The following is a 26705-nucleotide window of genomic DNA, read 5'->3' as shown; positions in this document are numbered from 1 at the left end:
TCCCAAATTCCCATGCCTCCCAAATTCCACCAATCAAATACCTCTAATTCAATTTTCCTTTTCAACCCTCCCAACCATTTCTCCCAATCATTTTTAATGGCATTCATAACTTTCTCAACCCTCATAAATAATTTTTTCTTTTTCATTTAATTTAATCAAACTTATTTTTTTTTAATAAAAACTTTAAATATTTCATTAAAATTAAATTAAACATTATATAAACATGAATTAAAAAGTACATAATAACATAAACCGAAACTAAAATTCTACATGATAATGAAGACAACTAAATCAAACTCGCAACTGATGGTGGCTGCATCGCTGGATCGTCAAGGTATGATAAGTCTAAAGCCGATACATGCACCGTGAGATCATATCGGAGCCGATGATGCACGTTCTCGTCCATTAACTCCCGGTTTGCTTCCGGGTTATAAACTCTTGGCACCAGTGGATCCATAATATGAACCGGTGATATTGCCCCCCCCCCCCCCCTCCGTTGTCTTTGATGATCATGTTGTGTAGTATAGTACACATAGCGACGATTTTTTTGATGTTGTCCTTTGTCCATAGCCGGAGGGGACGGTCCGAGATCTTCCATTTTCCCTTGAGAACACCAAACGCTCGCTCAACATCCTTTCTTGCAGCCTCTTGTAGTCTTTTAAATTTCTTTTCATCTTGTTCCACTGGATGAAGATAAACTTTAACAAACGCAGCCTACCTAGGATATATTCCATCGGTAAGGTAGTAACCGCGCTTGTAATCATGTCCATTTACGCTAAATGAACTGTCTGGCGCGGATCCATCACGCTCGTTTTGAAACAACGGTGACTGCTGCAAAACATTGACATCGTTGTTCGATCCACCAGAACCGAAAAACGAATGCCAAATCCACAAGTCATAAAAAGCAACACATTCAATCATAATAGTAGGTACCTTGTGATCACCCCTCGTGTATTGCCCTTTTAAGTGTCTAGGGCACATCCTCCATTCGATGTGTGTACAATCAAGACTACCAAGCATTCCTGGAATGTGGTGTCTTTCTTCATGAGCTTGTGTGATGAGAGCAACGTCATGAGATGTCGGCCTACGTAAGAACTCCTTTTGATATAAATTGACGACCGCATCACAAAAGTACTCCATGCTCTCGCGTCCCGTTTTGGCAGCCATACATAAATACTTGTCATACGTGTCTGAAGGTTCACTCATAGACAGTTGCTTGATCGCCGATGTGCACTTTTAAAGAGCAGTGCAACTTTTTTACCCTGTGCATCGTACCCCTCTTGAAAGTAACTAAAGTTAGCTTCAATATCACCAACAATCTTCAAAAACAACCTCTTGCTCATGCGAAAATGATGACGAAAAATGGTTCGTCAAACTTTGAGTCTTCAACGAAGTAGTCACGCATTAGTATCGCGTGAGCTTCTTCTCGATCGCGATCGATATACCTACGAGTGTCGGAAGAGCTGCTAGTATCTTCAAGCTCGGCGTACACTTGATTAAAAAACTGAAAAGTACTCCCCGTAGACGAATCGTCTAACTCCGGTGGAACACAAAATGAAGAAGATGAGTAAGAGAAATCCATTTTTTAGTAATGTGATTTTTTTTTGTGTGTGAAAGTGTGAAGATATGTTTTTGTTTGGTGATTTTTTTGGTTAAAAATGATGTGTATTTATATATAAAGAGGTAGGAAATTTTTTTTTTTAATTCGCTTCAAATGGTCAAAAAGTACACCTGGACCCCACCACGCACGCTCCCCCTAACGTTCAAATTCTTCAACCCTCGCAGGGCTTTAATGCCGCCATCCCTCATGTTGTCCTCATGCCGCGCCATTGGCGCCGGTGTTCCCTCGACGGCATGCCATGCTGTTTTCCATGCCTCCCACCACTCCTCTCCCCCAAAGAATAAACACAAATTTTTTTTCAAAATAAGTTTCCTTAAAGGTAATTGAATTGATGAAGAAGTAAAAAATGATATATGAATATCGATCTATTGGTTACCTCACTATTGGTACTTGAAATTGCAATATTCTAAACTGTTACATATTTGAAGATATAATTCCTAATCCATGTAAGAGTCAAATAATCCTTTTCGGTTAAACAAACTTTATACAAGATACATTAACGAGAAAAAGGAAAGTGTTTATTATAATATATAAAAGTAATCCTTTACATCATAAAGCCCATAAACAGGAATTTAAAACTAGTAAAACTTTCTAAACTATGGCAACTAGTATACATGTCAGCGAGACTACAATTCATATATTTATTTAAAGTAACGTAGATTAACGAGAAAAAGGAAAGTGTTCAGGAGTTTGATACTCCCTCACGGCATCAGAGATTCCATTCTTTGTTAACTAACCATAAATGAACACCACCTTTTTCCTGTTTTTTTCCTCTATGCTATCACATTCCGTCGTTTAGACATGATACTACTACATAAAAAGGGTCATAAACGTGCATTAATAATTATACATTTTATAGTTAAATTTAAAAGGTAAAATATTAATATAGAAGATACAAATTTTTATACACCAATAATAATAATATAAATGTACTTAACAGATTTTAATATACTAATAATTATAAAATTAAAATACAAAATTCAATTACACCCGTTTTGAATTACCAATTAACTTAAAATTGAATTAATTCTTAGAAATGTTAATAAAAAGAAAATGCTGAATAAAGCCTAATAAAAATATAGAGTTCTATATAAGTTGTGGGGTTGTCTTGGCCAGCACATAGCGCCTACACTGAGTGTCATATAGTCCTACAATACAATTATTATGACGCAATAATGGTTGTGGATCAGTGGATGGATATGAGATTTATCACCTATTTTTCTTTAATGAAATTTTTTAACAATGCTCTAAGGGAGCACATAAAAGGTGCGATTAATATGCACAAAACTATAAATAATGAGTTGATGTAGTGGTTTGAAGTTCCTCTGGTGACCTATAGGTCTCAGGTTTGAATCTTCGTTTCATTAATTTTGAGATATAGGTAGTCCTTCTATCAAGGTTTGGCTTGGGTATACCCAGGTTAAGTCTGAGAGGGCAGAGTCCATTAATCGTCGTGCCTTCGGGTGGATTAGTAGAAGGTTTTCCTCTCATTGGGTATTTGAAATAAACATTTCTACTTAGAGAGAGCTCTATAGCGCGAACCCGGTTAAGACAACGTATGTTAGACCTCTCGCTATTGAATCGCGACACGAAGTTTCAAACGAAATCCACCCTTTAAAAAAAGATATGCACAACATTATACTTAATTAATTGTCATTGTGAGTATAGCACGAATCCGGTTAAGACAACGAATATTAGACCTCTCGCTATCGAATCGTGACACGAAGTTTCAAACGAAATCCACCTTTAAAAAAAAATATGCACAACATTATACTTAATTAATTGTCACTGTGAGTTAATCCCTTTGATAGAGACTTTATAAGGTTCAATTTCTGTCATGAAGGATTTCGAAATATTTGACGTAATTTATAAATATGAATAAAATTACCATTTAAAGAATCACATCTTTATGAAAAATGCATTTTTAATAAGTATTAATACATTAAATTGCATTCTTATTTGTATTTCTAAGCACAAGTTAGAAATTCTGTTTTTTATATTCTAGCTGTTAAAAATCTTTGGTTTAGTTCAAGAAAATATAAACCGTAGGATTGTATTTGTAATCTTGGTATGATCCCATGGAGATATGCATTCTGTTGCCATTGGAAAAATGGAATGTGTGGGTACTTGAAACTTGATTCCGGCCGGCCGGCTGTTGGAATGGGGGATTGGAAGGGTCAAATAAAAGTTTTTTTTTAAAAAAAAAGTAAGGACATGATAAAGTATAAAAAGTGTTTATTTGGATTGACAACTCAATCAAATGCTGCTGCTCTATAAGTCTTGGACTTTGAACCTTTCCAAATCGTTTTCGTTTATTCTCTTCTATCACTCCCTATTTCCCATGTCAATATATAATTTACATTTCCATTCGTAGAGTTTTTTCACGTATAATTTCTGAAATATACTTACATACATTGGTAGTAACTAGAGTTTCTTCACATATACTATTTCAAATACACATTGACGGTATATATTTTTAATCTTGATCTTATTAATTAAAAATGTATTAAATTTTTCCTAGATTTTTATTGTATGTAGTCTATAAAAGAAAATCTATATTGTATGTAATAATTTATAAAATATACTTCTTATATGTAACTTTTGAATTGTAACATGCATGTTAGGTAATGATATAAGTTAGGTTTTTATGGAAATTTTTTTTCAAACAGTGATTTTTTAAAAGTGTTTTGTCAAACAAGTTTTAAAAAAATAAATAAATTATACAACCGGGTAAACCGGTAATGCAAATACCGGGTTCAAAATTTTGCCTCGAAACCGGTATTTGCATTACCGGTTTCAGAAAAAATACATTCGAAGCCGGTATTTGGATTACTGGTTTCAGGCAAAGTGCAGGAATACAGTAACTATGCAGGAGGTGGCAGGAGGACGTGACAGTGATGTGACAACACCCTCGAAACCGGTAATCGAAAAGCGCAAAAGACAAAAACGGGTAGCAAGAATAATAAAGAAGCATTATTACACAACCACTCTCAAAACCAATATATACATGTATACGAGCAGAAGAAGAAAGACTCAAAAAGCATAGGAATTCAGGAAATAAATGGGTTAAAAGAAACATAAATTTCATATTAAAAGCTGCATAAAACATAGATTAAAACAGCATCATCTTACATTAAAAAGCCTAGGAATTCAGAAAATAAACGGGTTAAAACAACACACAAAAACAACTCAAACTAACGGAAACAGATAAGCGACAACATTATTGTCACATTCAAAGTTCAGGGCATGTCTTCCTGTTATGGCCCAATCCACCGCAAACACCACATCTAGCTTGTTGTCTTGAGCTTGAGGTTGAAGATCTGCTGGTAGAACTCTCATCCATCTCGTTCCGGTACCGTCTGGTGCGACTCCTACTCCTTTGCGTGACCAGTTTTTTCGGATCTTCCTGGACCTGCCAATATACCTGTGCCCAGTAATTCACGTCTCGGAGGGGAGCAAGTGCATCATTATACTGATTTATCCACGTCCTAGTTGTGTACCTCTTACTTAGAAAATAAGCAGCTCTCTCTTGTCTATATCCGCAAACAGAAATGGCATGAGAACATGGAAACCTTTGATGCTGCCAAGCTCCACAAGAGCATTTTTTCCTATTCTCCCCCATGACAACATTGTATGTATACTCGCCTTGTGCATTTCTTTGGTTTGTTTTGACCGTGTAATTTCCTGTTCGTTCATCAAACACTTCCACCCTATGGCTTGTTGAGGCTCTTTCACGCATCTGATAAACCTCCCACATTTTGCGAGCTAGTGATGGGCTCCAACTGTTGGCCTTCCAGCATTGGCTGACAAAATGGTCTCTTGTCCAAGAAAAAGTGGTCTCAATTAAAGCTCTAATAGGTAGCATTCGAGCCTTACCAAGGATATTGTTTTGGCACTCGACAATGTTTGTCGTTAAGTTACCCCAACGACGAAGCCACGAATCGTGCCTTAGAGTCCACTTATCCAAACCAATGTTTCTCAAATACGGTCAAACGGCATCATCTTCACCTTTAACTTGATTAATCGCCCAAGTATACTTGGATGATTGGGATGTTGAACCGATAACCCAAGCCAGATTTTTGATTCTCCTGTTCTTGAAGTGCGAGTTCACGTTGCTACAAACGTGCCTCAAACAATACCGATGATGCCACCCGTCAATTTGGTTCACTGTATTAAGAATGCCTTGGTGACGGTCTGAAATGATACACAAATCACCCTGCCGCTGCAATCTGACATGCTCTTCAAAGAGATTTAGAAACCATCCCCAACTTTCATTAGACTCTTCATCAACCAAGGCAAAAGCGACCGACAATAGTTGTCCATTGGCGTTCTTCGTCACTACAGTTAGCAACTTACCCTTGTAGCTGCCTTTCAAATGCGTGCCATCGACAAAGATCACCGGAATACAACATTGGAATGCCCTGATTGCTGGTCCAAATGCCCAAAATACAAACTTGAATATATGTATATGGCTTGAACTAGTTGGAGAATGGAGCCATTCCACAACAGTGTCTGGGTTAGCACGTTGTAATTCAACAACATACTTGGGCCATGCATCAAAGTTACTCGGCCAAGTTCCATACAACCTTTCAATTGCTAACCTTCTTGCATTCCACGCCTTGGCGTAACTCACATCAACATTGAAAGTTGTTTTTACTTGCGCCTGGATCTGTCTCACTTTTAAAGTTAAATCCTCCCGCACTTGTGACACATATTCAGAAGCAATCATACTTGCTGTCATACATCGGTTGTTGTTAGATCTCACTTCTCCATAACAATTGTGACTCTCCACCCACTTTGTGATCTGAAACAATCCTAATCTGTTTCTGTTAGATCCAACTACAACCCACCTACACGGTACCCGGTCCATAACACCACGATAATTCTTCCCCCTGGTCATGCACTGTGCTTTCCAAAACGTTGGCCTCGTATCCATAACAATAAGTTCTCTGTTTTCTCTTATGTTCCAAAGCCTAACAGCGTGTACAAGCTCCGCTTTGCTTTGAAAAAACATTCCTTTTTCTATCACAATTCTTTCTTGCGAGCAAAATACCACATCTTCTTGAACTTCATTGAATGACATTAGATGATCTTCATTATCATCGACAAGATTAAGAAGTTGTTCATTCTCCAAAGGACCTTGTGCATGGGCCCCTTTTTCTTCTTCATCTCCAGATACATCCCCATCAACGCTATATCCGTCGATGGTATCATCGCTTGTATAAGGTTCCTCGTCACTCGATCCACCACCCATTGGGTTAATTTCATGATCTTGAACATGTTCATCGTCATTGTTTTCATCATCGTCATTCTCTTCATCATCTTCGTTATCTTCATCATCTTCTGGCTGGTTATTCCCTTGAAAAAAACATTGGCTTTGAGTCAAGCTTAACAACTGGTTTGTAAAAGTAGGCTCGAACTTCACTTCAAATTGCGTTTCACCCAGATGATAAATCATTGCCAAAGTATTATCATCCATAATTAAATTCCTAAAAGGAACACCCTTAATTTCATACCATAAATATAATTGTAGTTTGAAGTCTTGTTTTGAAACACCAAAACAACTGTAAGTCATATCACAAAATTGTGAATAAGTCATTACGTGAAAAAGAGCAAAACTTTTTCTTTTCGATGGATCTCCATTTTGAAGGATCCCATTTACGAATGATACACAGTCATTCCATATTAACTGAACTACAATTGGGATGAATGATGATGAAAATGCCATTTTTTTTTATGAAAATATAACTATGACAGTGTTTGAAATGTTATCTGAAAATATTTGTTTGAGATACTAATAATGCTTCAAGATAGATCACATATACTATATATAGATAAATAATTAATTAGGTTTACATGTGGAATTAGGGTTTCACCAGGTCGCGACATGTGTTAGGGTTAGCTCGAAACCGGTAAGTGAAAAACCGGTTTCAGGCTTTAAATCACATCATACTGTATCGATCAAAGATTCTCTGTAACATGTCAGCTCAGTCTGAAACCGGTAATCAAAATACCGGTTTCAAAGTTGCTTTTTTGATCCCGGTAATCGAAATACCGGTTTCGAGCCAATTTTTTGAACCCGGTTTTTGAAATACCGGTTTACCCGGTTGTATAATTTTTTTTTTCGAAAACTTGTTTGATAAAACAACCTTGAAGAATCACTGTTTCAAAAAAAATTTCGTTTTTATGACATGGAATTTCTTTTAGAATTTCCAAATTCTTAAGAAGAAGGAATTTACATTTCTAGATTGTTAGCCTTCCAAATCGAGTCAGGGAAATGAAGACTAAGTTGAATGAAGAACAAGAATAGAAGAGAAAGGATATCGTTATATTTAAGTTAAAAAGACATCCAACCAATTAATGACATTTGGAAGAGGAAGAATAATGAAGTTATTAACAAAGGTCAAAATTAGTACTGATTATAATATAGTGCTTGAGTATCAGTTTTACATATTGAAGAGTGAAGATCTTGAGTTCAAGACATGGGAAAAATATTTTAAAAAATTTCACAAATAAAGTTTTCCAACGAAGCAGATTTGAGTCATGCGGGGCCAGAATTTAATCTCAATTTAATGTCGTGTCTTCGAACGATTTAGTTAGGGGTTCTCCTCATACTAGGTATTAGAGGTGAGAGACTCTCTAGCACGGACCAGGTTATGACAACGTACGCTCAAAAAAAAATATTCAAATTAATATAAAATATTAACAAAAGAAAGGATCGAAAGAATACAAAATACTCTCACAAAGGTTTTAACTAAAATGCCTATCACGTTGTAATATGTTAAATTTTAAACAACAGGCACAAGAAAGGCGTTAGCGAAACGAAGTGTGCAAATTGAAGACTAGTCCATTATTCCATTATGTAATTTTCACGATGAGGATACTGTTCATCTATTAACTGGGTGTGAAATTATGAATTCGATACGGAGCTTCATCGCGAGTTGGTGTAACTTTCATCCCCCCTTTGCGTCTTCAATATGAGATTTATTATTATTCATGAATCTTGTCAATGCAAGTTTCCGAAAGGAAAGGCAAGCTTATAGTTATAGTGTTATACTTATACAAGCAATTATTCTCACGGCTAGATGGAGCTAAAGAAAATAAACAAACGAGTTCTTGTTCAGCAACATCCAAATTATATGCATATCTTTTAACTTTGTATTCATTATTGGATCAGGGCCGGCTTTTAGGTGGTTCATGTGGTGCTAGAGGGCCAGATCCACCTTTTTATGGGCCCATAATTTTTTATAAAATTTGATTATATATATATATATATATATTTTCTACATCTTTAGTACGAAAGCTATGAAATTGTTGTCTAAACTAATATGTGGGCTAATGTAAACTATGGAATGAAATAAAAAATCCATTGACCACTTTTAACATGAGTATATGACAAGCTGATATCCTATTTCAAATTACCAGCGATTGAACAATTCATGTTATATGTATAAAATATTTTATATCAATTCAATTGATATAAAATATTCATACAAACTATGTTTTTTTTCCGTCATACTTAGATTTGCTCGTTGAAAACGTTTATCATCATAATGCTATGCTATTATATTTTATTATTGACTCGCTATATTAGAGGTCCATTTTTAATTTTCGAGCCAGATCCCGGAAATTTTTTATATCCTCGAAGACGGCACTGTACTAGATTCTAGCTAGTTCCTTTGATGAAATTTTAAATTTGCTGTTCGAAAAAGAAAATAGCAATTACATTTGTGACTGACCCATTTTCATTTTTTTTCTGTTTTAACCAAGTCATCAAGTAAAAGTCAAGGACCTAATGATTGAAAATCTTATATCCGCCTCTAACAAGATGTGTGTGGGTTGGTCAAAGTTGTCAACCAAAACAAAATGAATTGGGCATCTTACGCCTTATCTAGTGTGGGGAAACAAAAAGTAAGCCCATAATATTGGGCTTGTGATTCTTGGACCGGTATAGAAGAAATTGAGGACCACATGCAACATATGTTCACTCACTGACTCACGGGCCATAAGAAAATAATATAGGCATTGGGTAACACCACCAGGTCAACGGTCAACCCCATCAGGGTATTAGCGGCGACGTCGCCGCTAATAGTGGGACCCCCACAGAGTAACAGACCAGCGTGACAGACTGACGTGGCAGATGCCACGTCATCACTATTAGTGGCGACATCGCCGCAAATAGTGATGACGTGACATCTGCCACGTCAGTCTGTCACGCTGGTCTGGGGAATGGTTTCTGACATATCGGGAATGGTTTATGACATATCGGGAATGGTTATTTGACGTAGTACGATAGGATCAAAAGATGGTAAAGCATAGGAATCATCGTTTTTGAAGACTTCAAACACTATATATATATGGAATGTCCAACTATATATCGTACACTTGAAAAAAACAGCAAGTAATAAGATACGCAATACCATAAAGTCGTGGTTTTCATACTGAATCATTGTGTATTTCGACAAAAAATTTCAAACATAGGAATCATCGTTTTCATTACATATTTGTAGTTGCTGGTATTGTGTATCTTTTCCTTTTCAAGCTTATTGTTTATATGTATATATATATGTATTATGAATATAGATATAGATATTATACGAATGTGTAAATATATATATATATATATATACATATAGTATGGACACCATCAATAGTTACCGAGGTAGATGTTTACTTGAATTGTTTCAGATGGATAGTTTGGAGGATATTTGGGCAGACCCAGAAAACGTACGTATTGAAGTGCCGGATAATGTGTTTGAGCAATCTGATGTAGACGGTGAATATGAATGCGAAGCTGGGGACTTTGAAAATGATGAGGTGTTCGGTTCCTTTGAAGAATTGACGGAGTGGTCTCAAAGAACAGCAATGGATTTGGGTTATGTTCTAGTCATACGGCGGACGAACAAAAACTCAAAAGAGGTGGTCAATAAAGTGACACTTATATGTCACCACGGTGGAGCGCGCGATGCAAGGTTAATTGGTCCACCAAAACGGTCCAGTAAGATAGGTTGTCCCTTCACTTTAATAGGCCGCCCTGGGCGTGATGGTGGTTGGAGGTTAACTGTCAAGGATTGGAGGCACAATCATGATCCAACTACCGATCTGCAAGGGAATGCATACGCCAGACGGATGACGGATGACGAAAAGGAATATGTGGGGACCCAATCGAATCGCGGTTTGTACCCACATCAGATCCTGGTAAACCTCAAACTTGAATTTCCAGGAAACCTGACTCGGAAAGGAGACATTACCAACTTGCTAAAAGCGAGAAGGAGGTCGGGCCAAGCAGGGCGTACTCCAATGCAGGTACAAACATTAAATATTATATTGTACTATGTTGTTGGAATTGATTTATTTACTATACCTTGGTCACTTTTCGCAGGTTATGTTTTCACCGTTGCAAGAGAAAATGTACTTTTACCAGTTCACCACAAATAACAAAAATGGACGCTTGGAGAACCTGTTTTTCATTCATCCAACATCAATGACCCTATGGCGCGCATTTCCCTGGTTATTGAAATAGACTCCACGTACAAAACCAACATCTACAACATGCCGCTAGTTGAGATCGTTGGCGTGATTTCAACGGGGAAGACCTTCAGTTTAGCGTATGCGTTTATCGTAAACGAGCGGGAGGCAAATTATCAATGGGTGTTACGATGTCTCAAGTCCACCCTTGCTGATAGCTTTGCCGTTCGTGTCGTTCTTACTGACAGGGAGCTGGCCCTGATGAGAGCTTTGAAGGTTGTTATGCCGGAAGCGAAACAACTACTGTGTAGGTACCATATATGGCAAAACATAATCAAGCATTGCAAACTGGCATTGCAGATGAAGAAAGATGTTAACATTGACAGACTTAACGACTGGTGGAAAAAAGTCTATCAATCTCGGACTTTTGACGAGTTTAGGTCAAATGAGAAGGAGTTAAAGAAAAAACTTGGGGGTTTTCCAGGCGTCTACAAGTACCTGACCGATAATTGGTTTTCCCCATACCGAGAGCAGTTTGTGTCCTGTTGGGTCGATGAACACCTCAACTACCAAAACCACACCACAAACAGAGTGGAGGCCGAGCACCACCTACTGAAGGAAGAATTGAGGGGGAAATGCACATTTACTAGAATCCTGCAATGTGTTGATTCTGTCCTGATCGCTCAAGAAACAGAAATAAGGGGCCAACTGGGGTATAGCAACGGGACCCGGAAGGGGAAACATAATTACAACTGTACGAAGGACCTTCAGGGAGAGGTTTCACTTAAAGCTTTGGACATCATGGCTGATGAAATCGTACGCTTAGACAAAGTCCTTAAAAGACATGTAAAAAAATGCGGGTGCAAGGTTATCTTCCTGTATATACATTAATCAAAGTTATATATTTGTATGTGTATCTCTGTATAGATATATGTTTACATACGTGGATATAAATAATTACGTATAACTTACAGCGTAACGCCATTCACGCTGAGCGTATGATTGCCGACCGTGAGTACTGACAGTATTATTTTGTTACTGCCTGTTTGTCGTGTTTCTTTGGGCAGCAATCATCCGGGGCTCGCTGGTCCAGTAACCCAGTAGATTACTCCACACCTGTGGAGGCATCCCAAACGGAGGTTGACCCTCCAGTTCTGCCAGCCTCTGTGACCCACCCCTGTCAGTGAACCAAGTCTTCTTGAATTTTGCTTTTTTATCCCTGTAGATCTTCAGGGCATCCTGACGAATCATCCTGGTCACGGCCTCTCGTAACGGGTGATTTTCTGGGTGACCTAGATATGGTTCTAAGTAGAACCGTCTTTGCGATTTTGTAGTAATAGTTAGCATCTACCATATTTTTTAAATGACGTATTTAAATAGTAAAAAAAAATAGTTTTATACCATAAGCCAGTCAGTAAGTCCATCCTTGATGGGCTGGGGCACCTGATCCCACGACTCGTAATTATGTATGTCCCCAAATAGCTCTTGTACCACTTGGCGTGGTCCCCGATTGCCTGCCACCTACTGAGATCGTTATTCAACATAAGCGAGATTCGGCGTCCCGAATTCTGAAACTCGCGCTCCAGATCGTTGTTAGCAGCAGCAGCTCTCCCTGTGCTAATACCTGCAAAACAAAATAAAATAACAAATATATATATATATATATAAATATGTACCATATATTTATATTCAACGTACATTAATATATACTTACCACCCGTACGCCTACAAACCCATTCGAGGTTCCACCCCCAATTTGGAGGGTCGTTGCCACCATCTCTGCCGTGAAGTGCAGCCATTTTAACCTACATCAGCCGTCCCAATTTATAAAATAACATAAACAAACATAAATGTCATAAAAAAGGTGCAAATTAAATAAACATATTTTGGACACAAAATTGTTTTTCAAAATTATTATACCTAAAATGACCACTTTTTTTCAAACCTTCGTTTCTAACATTAATACTAACCTAATAACAACTATATTAACAATTACAATCATACTAAAAAGTGTTTTCTAAGAATCATATTTTGAACTATAATAAACAATAATTATAACTACAAATGTATTCTTAAAAATTTATGAATTTCTAAAAATCATATCATTCCTAACTATAATAACATAAGTAATCTTTCCTAACTATAATACTATAACATTTCTATAACTGATACTTTCTAACATATAAATTTACTAACACTTGTTTTTTAACATATATTTCCTAACATATATTTTCTATAACAAACATATATTTTATATAACATCAAACTATAACATTTATATAACTAATATTTTCTAACACATATTTTCTAACACATATTTTCAACATATATTTTCTAACAAACATATATAACATTTATTTTCTATAACTAATCATTTCTATAACAAACAAATATTTGATAACATTATTATATATTAAAATAAAAACAACTATTTAAAAGGTAAATGAGTGTTACCTCGTCTGAAAAATGGTTCACCGGAAAAATGGGTACAACAAAAAACGGACTGTCTGGCTGGCCGAAAAAAAATTTAGTCGCCGGAAAACTATATTGCCGGAGTAAGCCGGAAAACTAAAAAATCTGGTTTACCGTATATCAGTGGAAAATACGTTACCCGCAAAACTGGTTGGCCGGAAATAATTTACGCCGGATAAATGTCGCCGCTAAAACCGCGCCTGAAAATGGACTCCGGGAGGCCGGAAAAGGTAGGTCGTGTAAAAAGGATGGTTGCTAACGATGATGAGGGGATAGATGGCCGGATTTGTGAGTTAAACGAATGGAGAAGAAAGAAAAGGAAGTGAGGAGAGTTCTTACAGAGGACGGAGAAGTAATACGGAGAAGACGAGAAGAAGCTTTGTTTATACCGAAAATATGTAGTGGGGGGCCCACTATTTGCGGCGACGTCGCCGCTAATAGTGGGGGCCACAACCACGTGATTCGGTCAAAGGTTGCAGACGCATGTGAATATGGGACCCACTATTTGCGGTGACGTCGCCGCTAATAGTGGGTGGTCGGATTACACTTTTTCGCCTGGTCGGGTTACGCGCTCCGATAATATAACTCATATAAATTAGTTTTAAAGCCGTCATAGGGACATGTGGTTTTAAAATAATAGTTTTAATTTTGTTAGAGTTTATTTTAATTTATTAACATAAAATAAGAACAGGAACCCAAATGTAATGATTGCAATTAAGTAATAATGTTAACTATGTAATGTTATTATACTTCTAATTGAGTATAGCAAATTAGCAACGAATGTAAAACGTTGTGTGATTATTAATCAAAAGTTTCGACAATATATCTTCAAGGGTTCATATTTTTAATGATTAGAATTCAAAAAGAAACGTTATGTCATAAAAAAAAAAATGAAAATGTTCTTCCCACGGTTAAGCTCAAAACTTATAGTTTGAAAACTATACACTTGTTTATATAGACTAGCACGGTATCCGCGCAATGCGACGGTGGCCGTGATGACGGTTGGTGGTGTCGGCGACGGGGGGTAATGGTGACAACTATTGGTGGTGGTGACAATGTCGAATGGTGCTGGTTGGTGTAAATGTAAAGGTGGTGGTGAAAATATTTAGAAGATAAAGGACCCATGATGTAAATTAATTCATTAAGGGTAAAATGGTCATTTTGCAACTCTTCTTTTCAACAAGGAATGTATAATTTTTATATAGTAGTATAGATAAAATGGACTCTTAACGCTAAAAGCCCAATGCCATATTTTCTAACACAACACGGGCTTGTAAAAACTAGGAAGGTGACCTATAAACAGAAAAGTAATCTTTTAGATACTTCGGCTTGACATGAAACTTTGAAATTTCAAAACGGGATACTAGAAATATCAGGGAAATTTGATAAAGCGGTATCATTTTATAAGAATCACAAGAGATCTCTGGTTAGAATCAAGTACAATCTTAAAAATGACAGGAAAAAATTCGAAAACGATCAATAGATATTCATTCGCCACCTAAAGTTCCCTTGTTACACAAACAAACATGAGATATTGTTGTCTAATCACATCTCTATGAAAGTGTTGAGCTATTGATGCTATAATGACGTTCTTATGATACCCATATAGGTGGAAAATAACCCACCCGAGTAATTAATCAAAATCCTAAATAGAAGCTAATAGCAAAAGAACCAATAATGACGATATAATAGAGTAAGAATCACAACAAAATAATGGCAACAAACAAATAAAGATAGTGTTATTCTAATCTCTATATATAATAAAACAAGATTGTTTTTTATAGGTATTATTAGAAAGATTTTGATGTGGCAAATCCATATTTTACTTAAAAATTCTTTTTATTTAATTATGATGTCATATATATATATATATATATAAATAAAATATAAATAGTTCTTTACATGTTTAATTAAAATATCAATCATTTATTTAAAGAATAAAAAATCTCTCTTATATAATATTATTACAAATAAAATGTTTGTTTTTATTTAGTTGATTTATTAACAATATAATTATTGTTTTAATTGAATTATTAGATTTATATCAAGTTATAATGTTTTAAAAACATATATTACATAAAAAATTATAATTTATTTTATATTTTAAAATTTTAATTAATATGCCCGGGTTAAACCCGGGATGATTAACTAGTAATAATTAAAAACAAAACACTAACCTATCATATTGGTTATATCTAATAAGTGATAAAATTAAAAGTTCTACTACTCAATTCTTCATGTATAAGTCATCTATGTATAAAAAATATATACACATATAATGCGCTGGGTTATTTTGAGAATTCATAAAAAAGAACAAAACTAAAGAATAATTCTGGACCACATATTCTTTCTCCTTTTCTCTCTCTTTAATTAAATATGGAAATTCAACCAAATCATTTAAAATGTTTTATCTCACAAACCGTAAATCATTAGACGAAACAAAAAACATGACTAGTCTTAAAATTTCGTCTACTTTCATTACAGATACAATGCGATATACTTTTGACAACTTTTTAATTTTCGTTTTCTTTTTTGTACTTACACATAACTTACACATGTGTAGGTTGAACAAAAATTATGATTCGGAGCGGGCTTCGCCCTTAAGGATATTCATAAACCAAAGCTGGTGGGGTGATAGGTCATAATGTGATAGGTCATAGATGGTGATAAGTCATAGGAGGTGATCGGTGATCTACCTAACAGGTTCCCCCTTAGCCGCTATGGCTCCACCATGAACTGACGGGCTTCGCCCTTGGCCACCATGGCTCCACCATGGATTAACAGGCTCCATCCTTAACCTTCATTGTTGTATACATATGTTCATTTACTAATTTACATGTGAAAACAATGATGCTACACATGTGTAGGTACACAAGTATAAGGGGAAAAAAACAAAAATTAAAAGGTCGTCAAAAGTATATCGAATTGAAGCTCTAATGAAAGATGACGAAATTTTAAGATTACCCATACTTTTTGTTTTGTCTAATAATTTACGGTTTGTGAGATAAAACATTTTGAATGATTTGAATGAATTTTATTATTTAATTGAAGAGAGAAAGATAAAAGAAATATATAGTCCAGAATGGTTTTTAAGAGTTTTCTTTTTTTTAGTTCTTAAATAACTTTCCTCTACATACAATAACAGAACGACTCATCTAGGCGAAATATAAATAACAAAAACGAGTAAAACTGGATACAAATGATAGTAATATGGTCGAAATTGAAATAATCCGGTAGCAAATGAGCAATAAAGTTTATTAAACACAAATAAAATTGCAAGTTAGATACATGAAAATGAAAAAAAAAAAAAAAAAAAAGGAAGAGGAGTTTAATTACCCAACACAAGATTTTGTAGTTCAACAACTCACGATAAATAACCGTGTATATCAAACAAAATCTAACACACTTTTCATGCACTAAACTCCACAAATAATTTTGCATACTAGAACTTGTATTGGGAAATAAGTAAACCAAATCCGAGAAGTTTAAACCCAGTCAAAATTCAAAAGATAATGCACACCCTACATCCTGGATCCTCCATTGATAGCTATTATCTGCTTAATTTATCACCATTCTTTAAAGATTTTCATATTTCATACATGTATATCTTTTATTAATAACTCTACAGCCAAATTATATATGCTACTAAACACCAGTCTGGTTACATATTAGCTAGTATTTCATATAAGATTTGCAAGGTCATTATGGTATACTTGGGATCTTAATTTTGCCTATTCACCAAAAATGACATATTTACTAGTAGAAATATATCCGACACATCAAGAGACGAAAACCAACATATGTTGCCTGTTTATTACTTTATTTGATGACGCCCAATAATGTTAGTTGGAATGATACATAGACCACAACAGAGACTAAAAAGACTAAGAATTGACATGACAACTTGAAACAACCAAATTAAAGTCTCCCTTCAGATACCCAAAGAAACATTCTTTATTTTATCAAGAAATGCAATAATTACTGGAAATGCAATTATCTTTAACAACTTGCAAAACTAATTAACCATATTTCTACATACCAATTAAGATTGAAATTAATCGACATTATCCAGCTAGAAATCACAACATGGACCTGATCATAGGAGTTTCTTTGGACCTTCCTTGTTTCAGCATATTCCCCTTTGAAGGTTGTAGTTCCTCATCGCCACCGGTGTCAATAAAGTTTTACACTTCAGAGGTTCCACCACCTCGCCCTCCTGCTTCTCTTCTTCTAGCAGCCTCCTCGTCTTCTCTCTGGCGCCGTGCCATCTCACCCTCTTCCATACTAGCAGCCTCTCCTTCCCCACCACCACGTCCTGCCTCCTTTTCATGTTGGCGCCTCCTCCTATCCTCCTCTTGTTGTCTTGCAGCCTCTGCTTCTCGTTGTTGCCTAGCGGCGGCGGCCGCCTCTTGTTCCCGCTGCCTAGCCGCCTCGTCTTTCTGTTGTCTAGCAGCTTCTTCCTGTTCTTGCTGCCTCTGTCTAGCAGCGTCCTCGGCTGCTGCTGCCTCTGCCTCTTCCTGTTGCCGCTCTCTAGCTGCTTCCTCTTCTCGTTTTCTAGCGGCTGCTTCTTGTTCTCGCTGCCTAGCAGCTTCCTCTTCTCGTTGTTTGGCAGAAGCCTCCGCCGCCTCTTCCTGTTCCCGCTGCCTAGCAGCGGCCTCTTCTTGTTGTCGCTGTCTAGCAGCTTCCGCCTCTTGTTCCCGCTGCTTAGCGGCTTCCTCTTCTCGTTGTTTAGCCGCTGCCTCCTCTTCTTCCCGTTGCCGCCTAGCCTCTTCCTCCTGCCGTCTCTTGGCCTCTTGTTCCTCCCACTCTTTAGCGGCCTCCTCTTCCTCTCTTCTTCTCTCTTCTTCTTGCCTCTCCATCTCTTCTTCCATTAACATCTCCTCTTCCTCCGCACACGAGGTGCATTCCAGAATAATAGCTTCTCTTTGAGCCGTTAATATCTCATCCATTGTCGTGTTGCTTACTCCCAAAGAAGTCGCCAACACCCTTTTATCCAATGCTTGGAAAACCGATGCTGTACCAACTAAATACTGCGGATGGTTGTTCTTTTGTGTTGTCGTGAACCCCATAAAAACAAACGACTCGTTGTTGAACGAAATCTGAGCCATTGGATGATATCTCGGCACCACAAACACATCGCCTTCTTCAACTCTAAACCTGGAGTTCTTACACTCGGTCTCGTCTAAAGAACTGGGACACACCACACGAACCATACCACGTCCCCTCAACACTACAGCGATTTCAGCAGTTAACGGGTTCCAGTGCGGCCCCATCATCGACCCCTGAAAATGATTTCATCACAAAACCAACATAAATAATCAACCCCCCGACTCATAAACACAAAAACCAAGATTATTGACAACTCACGTACAATAGTTAAATTGACGTAGAAAACACCGAAATCAGAATCCTTCAGTGCTTTCAGTTGCTTGCTCGTTACGACCAGACTCCACCCGTTGCAATTATCTACATCATGCTTTGCTTCCTGGATGTTGTACGGCTTGTCTTTATTTTTATTTTTATGTTTGTTTTTACTGACATCGATTAAATCATTCGGCATACTACTACCAAGGAAGGCTCTCATGATCATTTTATAATGAACCTCATACACGTTCTCGGCCTTTGACACTCCGTGTACAATCATCGGTTGCTTTCCTCCACTTTTTAACTCTTGTATGACTCCCTCATCGACCTGATCAATCAGGTAAAAAACATTTGTTATTTAAAAAAAAAAAAATTATATTATCGCAATAGTAAGTAGTAAGATGGTTTTAGTTACATTAAGTGCTGCTTGAAGAACTTTGTCATCGAACCCTAACAACAGATCGCTAACACTTGAATATGCTCCGAATGACGATCCTTCCTGAAAACAATTAACACAAATAATCATATATATTAGAACGAAATACGTTTTACGCAACAAAATGTGGTATTTATTTGTATTGGGTAATCAATGAGATTGAAATCATACAAGTATCTGTTCCTTGGAATCAGAGAAAATGGCATTAATACGAAGCTTTCTTCGATCGGATTCTAAGTTGCTCTGCAAGTAGAAGAAAGATCCGGTTCGCAGCCTGTAAACATCTCCGGCCTTCAAGTCTACTTGTTTGAGTTTATCCTCGTCTTTCTCGAGATCAACCCAACTCAAAGTTCCATTCCCTAAATTAACCAGGAAATGTATAAATCTGTTTTATGAATTTGCAGTTTGCATTTAATTTAACTGGAGTAATATTGAACCCCAACAACAAAAGAATGTAGTCAGAAATCATGACTAAATGATTAAATTTCCATCATTAAATTTTAGTGTTTGTTATAAAGATCAAATTTAAAAATGCATAATTTTAACATATAGATAAATGGATACATGCAACACCTCAAAGTTGAAGATCATCATCAACTTGTTCCACTAAAATTCTTTTCACTAACTACATTAATTATTTATATAAAAGTGCATACTAATTAAGAAACAAAAATACTTTAATTACCTGAATCCACATAAAACACCATATCCGAATGAAGATGAACAGGAAGGAAAAGAGAGTTTGGTTCCATTGTTATAAACTGCAAATGATAAAATCCATTTTTACCATCACTCACTTTCACTGACGAAATCTCACCGTCTTCCGCCGTTACCACACTCCACCGTTGTTCCTTCTTCACCACCGTCCCATGCTTTCCCGCCGGCACAGGAAACAAACCACCACCACCTTGTCCACCACCATGCAAAGCTGCTGTTAAGTAGAAATTAGGGAACAAAAGAAATACTAACAATGCAACTAAACATACATTACAAGTTTTTGACATTTTTTGTTGTGTCGTGTTTGAATGAGGAGGTCGGTTTGATTTTATAAATATAAATTTGGTGAAGACTAAAGAGTGAGAGAGTGACGTGGCAGTTGGGAGTTGGACACGTGTATGATGAGTTGGATACGTGGAAGTGGTTTGGTGTGAGGCATTGACTGTCTTTACATGCATATGGGTTTGTTTCGTCAGCGAAGTTTCCTGGAAAAAACGTTACGTATCCTGTCACCCTGTCATCTAAACCAAAGACACCCGTGAAAAAATGGTTAGAGAAAAAGAGATCACGGTGAAAACGATAGAATAGAGAAGAGAAATTAGATGCTCAGGATTGTGTCTTATGTGTTTGAAAATTATGTTTTAACTTGTTTTTTCAAATTCGCGTATTAACTAATAATGCATATGGAAATTCAGCTAACTAATCTTTTTGCAAACATTATAAATTTCGTTATTTTCTCAGGAAAAAATATATTTTATTAAAAAAGTATGTATTATTCGTTATATCCATTACTTCCCAATTACGGAGTAAGTGCACAATCACAACAGTATCATAATTACATTAAAACGAACTCAATTCTTCCAATTCGACTGAAAGGGAGCAAAGCGTTAATAGAACGCCAAGTTTGCTTCGTCATACAAGCACGCCAACTTTGCTCGTCAATTTTCTCACGCCATCTGCTAGTTTTTGACAAAGAACGCCCCTCGGGGCACTGTTGCGGACGTTCGGGAGCGTTCCGAAGAGGAAAAAGTGAAATTGAACTCTTTGTCCCGTAGAGCCTTAATCGACCAATTTTTCATATGTCCTACTAGTATACCACAAATGTCCTGTGCTCTTGAAAGGCTTTGTCCACACTAATCTCCATTTGCTCGAAAATATTTTTGTCTTTTGCCTTTTAAAAACTCTAACAGGTAACAAAGAGGATGCCTTTAAAAAGCCTTTTACTTCTTGCCTAAGCCCACCTTTTCAACTTTTTGATTACTAGCAGAAATTACTGTAGACTCTATAGTCACCACAAATAGAAAATATTAACACTTCCGCGTAGACATTATATATGTTAGACTTGTTCAATACACAATCATCCATTATTGATTAACGATGTTGTTTCGTGAGTTGTTTTCTATTAACTTCATTGGTAAAAACATACAAGTAAACCAATATCTGGGTTCGATAACGATGTTGTTTCATGTGGTGAATTTATAAGAGTTTTCTAAGAGTCTTGGGTTTAATCTTAGCTTAAGAGTAAGAATAAGATACAAAGCTTTAAAAAAAAAAAATCAATAACGATCAAACTGTCATAAATAAAACAAATAAAACATTTACGGCTATAACTTAGAAAAAGTAGACTGGTTTTAAAAAGTGGTTATAACAAACTCAGATCCCGACTTACAGATGATTTTTATTTTAATTTCTTACGTATCAGTTTTACTAATTAACCTCACTTTAATAAACATAACAGAGTTTCGTTGAACAAGTGTTTATTATAAACAAGCATATTATTTCTCTGGCTAAACTTCAAAACTTGATGATCACTTTCATCCACCCTGCAATTTTTTTGACACAGTTGTGATATAGCTCTGAAAAAAAATATTTATCTCATATCCAAAGTTTTTGGCACAGATAGAAAACAACACGGCATCAATAACATCACTACCTTTTATTTTATGGAGCAGCACTCCACTTCTAGTTTTATAGGCAGGATTGTGTTGTGTTTGAAATACGGAGTATATGTTTTGAAAAATTATGTTTTAAATTGTTTTTTCAAATTCGCGTACTAATAATGCATATGGAAATTCAGCTAACTAATCTTTTTGCAAAAATTATATATTTCGTTATTTTCGACCCTTTTTATTTACTTGCACAAATTATCATAAAAAGTCACCACAAATAGAAAATATTAACACTGTCGCATTACATAGACATTATGTTAGTCTTGTTCAATACACTATTATCCATTATTGATTTTGTTTCACGAGTCACATTTTATTACAAGTAACTTTCTTTTTTTCTTGAAAAGTTACATTTGATTAACTTCATTGGTAAAAACATACAGCTAAAGCAATACATGTATTCAAGTCCCACTTCACATTTTTCCAAGAAAGAAGGCAATATCGGAATTCGTGGCCAGAGATGCTCAAGCTGAAGCATTGACAACCATCTGATAACTCTTAGGTCTTTTTTCCACGCCATTGTGGCGAGTTTATCAGTGCATTGCCTTCCCAAGTGTATACTGATCCAAGGGCATGTTTTCTTAATCTTGCTGTCAAATTACCGCCGGGGTCCCAAGACTTGCACTATTACAGGTAATTTCAGCTTCCGGAGTTGTTTAGCATGAGGATATGGTTAAGTAGGTGAAGATGATCACAAAAGTATCTACCAATCCCATGACTACAACACAGCTGATAAAAAAGGAGCCGACAATATTCACTGGATGAGAAGTGAGTGTCGTCATTTTTGGCTGTTGTATATTTCTAACATTTGAACAAGTTATGTTCATTTTTTATTAATTATTTCAATTTCAATGTTATCCGAACTCTAAAGTGATCAGGTACGTATGAGGGACGATGACACGCAAACTTGAGCCACCAAAGGCAATACAAGTGCGAAGGGCATGGAAGAGAATTTGCTCACTTCTGTGGATCTTGAAAATCCAGAGCTAGCAAAAGATCTTGCTAAAACATGCTTCTTGCAGTTCTTCAATGTAGTGTAGAAGTGTTGGGACCGCCAAAGCAACACCTTGAGGTACTTTGAGTGACTCGATTATATTAAATCATATTAGCAACTTTTTGGATCATTTTACTTTTCCTTCTTTAGCAAAGTTGAAAACTAGGCATGACAGTCTCAATCCTTTACGTATAGACAATTTTAGAAATGTTCTTTCTTTTACATGTCAAATAGGTAAAGTAAATATTAAAAGTTACTATAAAACGGGCCAAATGAGGTTGTAGTAGCCAAAAAGCATACTTTGAATGCATAAAACCCTGTAAATCATATTACCCATATATTTAGATCATTGCTCACATGATATAAATTTTGTAAGTAAATATAGACCCTGTAGCTTTTTTTATATGTTTTTGGGAAAACAGTGTTTCATGTCACATGTACCAAAAAGTTACCCATTACCCAACCCTCATGACCCACCCAATCTGCCACCTTACATTTCCATTAAAAAAACCATCCTATTCTGTGTAAAGCGTTAAAAAAGAGTATGCTATAAAAGAATGAGATTCTAGATTAGCCGGTAAAATGAAAATGTAAAGTCAACTTGGTGCCTAGGATGACTGGAAAACTGCAAATGACTAGGTTTCTGAAAGGGGGGCTTGATAATTTTCAAATGAGTTTCTAGATAATTGAAGGCAAAAAATACACTAACGCATTTTTCTTAATGATTTGGCATTAATTTACTTTATCAATAGCCGTAATTATATCTTGAGTGCACCCTTCATTTGTAGAAGTGTCAAAAGTAATTGGGCCGGTAACTATAGGGGCCAAAGGATGTAGCTTATAAATTTATTGAACTTTATCGGCTATCAGCAGATATTCCATGAGTTTACATGCAAAATCAGTAGGGTTGTATCAAAATATTCTAGGTCATTATGAAATATTTAGAGTCATCACAAAAATAATTGAGTATAGTATAGTTAGTCTACAATATCAACTCCAATGCAACTCTTAAACGGAGGTTGCAAGCGCAAGAAACAACTATGTGTGACATTACTTAACATTATTAGTTAACAGGTTGGTCGGGTATAAATTTATTTTGCTCATTTACATTGTAGCCACTTTTTTCGCCTATGCTTTAGTTTGATCAGATCTGGGCTGGTTTTCACTTGCCACTATTATGTATCAACAGATCATTGATCATTATTAGAGGTAGTAGCATCAACCCATTTGTCAGAAAACAGATAACAGTTGGGCTATATTTAACGTGCCATTTGGTCAAATGTGACTATCAGCAAAAGTGATATCTGTTGATCATGTTATATGCACCAAAAGTCACGGATGTTCAAATTCCTTACAATGTCCCAAGTAATCTTATGATTAAATGACTGGTCTTATTAGATATGACATGAGATTCTATATTTAACTAAAGTCTACTGTAAAAGCTCATGCTCATCCACATTAATGTCTTGAAACTATACTTATGAGGGCCTATTATTAAATATTTGCAGAATACTGCCGCAAATGTCAAACCCAGTCAAGATTATTCAGGTATGAATTTTCCCATCCGAACGATGTTATTGTAGTTTTTTGTTTTCTATGTTGTAATGTTTATATCCATGTGAATGTGGCCAAATTGAGTGGGATGGTTAACGGCTTAAAACGTGCAGATGTAAAGTTAAAAATGGGACCAACAGTGTTAGGTTGGCTAGACTTAAAACACTTGGCTCAAATTTTTCATCTATTTTAAAGATTTGATTTTCTGAAAGTTGTAATGAATGCTGCATCATTTCTATAATACGCATTAGAGAAGATTGGGAGCCGTTTGACGAATTCAACTGTTTTAAGCTAAACAACTTTGAAACGGTTGGGATATATATAGAACAAAGGATGGACTTGATTTTTGATTACGGATTCGGTACTTGACTTTATGTGAGTTGTTAATCTACTAAAGTGGTTTTGAAAGCTAAAAGTTGGGATATTTTGGCAGTGGTTGATCTGCCAACTGCTTAGTTTTTGTTTCTATTTTATTGGATGGTAATTAGGGAGTGCTTGGTGTTAGTAACTTTTCGTAGATTTGTTGCTGGCATTATATCTTATAGAGTATACAATATAATGTTCTAAGTTTCGGTACATTGCCTCAATTGTGACAATGACTTTCACTTCACTTCAATGAGCAATGGAAGCGTCCCATTGCTGGTTAAAACAACTGGCGCATATCAAATAATAAAGTTTAACACTTTAATCTTATATATTTCGGGCTAATGATAGAAAATTGGAGAAGGAATTTGTAGATGACGCACACGAGGCATGTAACTCATTCATTGTTTTTTACATGTTATGTTCTATTTCTATTTCGATTTAGTTTTTTATTCGACATTTGCGATTTTACCCATGTTGTAACTCAAATTGTCATAAGTTTTCTAATCATACAATGTGCTCTTCGTGACATGTCATAGGCTAATGGAAGCAAGCTTACCACAGGGTCACCACTCACCATAATATATGGACTAGGTATGTCATTTGAGAATTTTCTTATTATTATATATTCTAGAATTCTTTGATAAACATGTAAAGGAGTTGCAAGTAATTATGCCTTAGGCGGTAAGGGTATTCTAAAGAACATGTAGCTCCTACTACCGACAGGTCTCCAAAGTCTTGAGTGATGGAGTAGATGTGTTGGGTAATGAAGAAGCTTTGGTTGATCAAGAACCTCCAAATAAGCCGGGGGAGAAGGACGCTAATCAGTAAAGCCTTAATAAGGAAGTTGTTTATGATTAAGATGCTCGCAAAGAATCAAAAGCCAAAATAGCAGACCTCGAATATAGAGGAAATAAAGCTGATACAGTAATAAGTTCAGCCGAAACCCACCAACATCAATGGGAAGTGAGACTGCAAATGTTGCTTCTCCATCATAAAGCAACAACAGCAAGAAGGCTGCTCAATCTAAAACGAAGCAGGTTCCCAATAAGCTGAAATTTCTTCCCCGTATACAATAGAGACCCCTCTTGACGAAACTTGCTTACTTTCTGCTTCAACTTCCTAAGCGGCTCCAACTCAATAGATGAGTGTCAAATGGAAGCTACTCCATTCGAATTTTCTTACATTAAAACAAGCTCATGATCTCGGTTATTATATCCCTACATTATATAAATCTCACTTCAAAATTTGTTAGTTATTGCCTATGTGGCATGCTTAAAAATGCAAAAAAGCCCAAAAATCATTACAATATTGCTCCTTGGAAGGTTTACGGATTAGTTAATTTTATAAGAAGTTCAAATTTTCAAAAACAGATTAGTTATGCTTTTAAGAAGTTCAAATTTTCGAAAATTTGAATATGTAACCTTTTGTGTATTGCTTGTGGCGGTTACTTCCTTGCATGTCTATGTCTATATAAGGCCACTTCCATTCAGTTTTAAGGCATTTCAAAACGTAAACACATAACAAATCAATTTTAGCATGGCTTCACTAAACCATGTTTCAATTAGAAATTTGCGTCCAAATAATAAGCCATGTACGATAACGGGGAAGCAACCTCTATATGGAGATGTTAATAACATAGGTAGTATTGAGATAATCCTGATTGACGAACATGTAAGTATTCATTGTTTGTGAATTTTTCTTTTTTGATTAGATTACTTTTTAACATAACTTTCTTTCGAATTTATAACTAGCTTTTTAAATTCT

The 26705-nt window shown here is 36.0% G+C and overlaps 3 protein-coding genes across 3 annotated transcripts; all 3 read right to left on the bottom strand.

Moving 5' to 3' along the window:
• Nucleotides 1-714: 714 nt before the first annotated feature.
• On the bottom strand, nt 715-1206 carry LOC122610183. The gene has a single exon (XM_043783176.1). It carries the CDS (start codon nt 1204-1206, stop codon nt 715-717), a length of 492 nt encoding a protein of 163 aa, XP_043639111.1.
• A 4403-nt stretch (nt 1207-5609) lies between these two features.
• On the bottom strand, nt 5610-6875 carry LOC122610182. The gene has a single exon (XM_043783175.1). The coding sequence runs from the start codon at nt 6873-6875 to the stop codon at nt 5610-5612; it is 1266 nt and encodes a 421-aa protein (XP_043639110.1).
• Nucleotides 6876-17745: 10870 nt separating this feature from the next.
• On the bottom strand, nt 17746-20365 carry LOC122610181 (vicilin-like seed storage protein At2g18540). Its single transcript, XM_043783174.1, has 5 exons — nt 20047-20365; nt 19533-19720; nt 19341-19424; nt 18933-19253; nt 17746-18843 (listed from the first exon to the last, which is right to left on the bottom strand). The coding sequence occupies exons 1-5, from the start codon at nt 20363-20365 to the stop codon at nt 17746-17748; spliced, it is 2010 nt and encodes a 669-aa protein (XP_043639109.1).
• Nucleotides 20366-26705: the final 6340 nt, after the last annotated feature.

The sequence above is a fragment of the Erigeron canadensis genome, chromosome 8 (genome assembly GCF_010389155.1).
Source record: "Erigeron canadensis isolate Cc75 chromosome 8, C_canadensis_v1, whole genome shotgun sequence".
Lineage (NCBI taxonomy): Eukaryota > Viridiplantae > Streptophyta > Magnoliopsida > Asterales > Asteraceae > Erigeron > Erigeron canadensis.
This window is presented reverse-complemented; position numbering and strand designations above follow the sequence as displayed.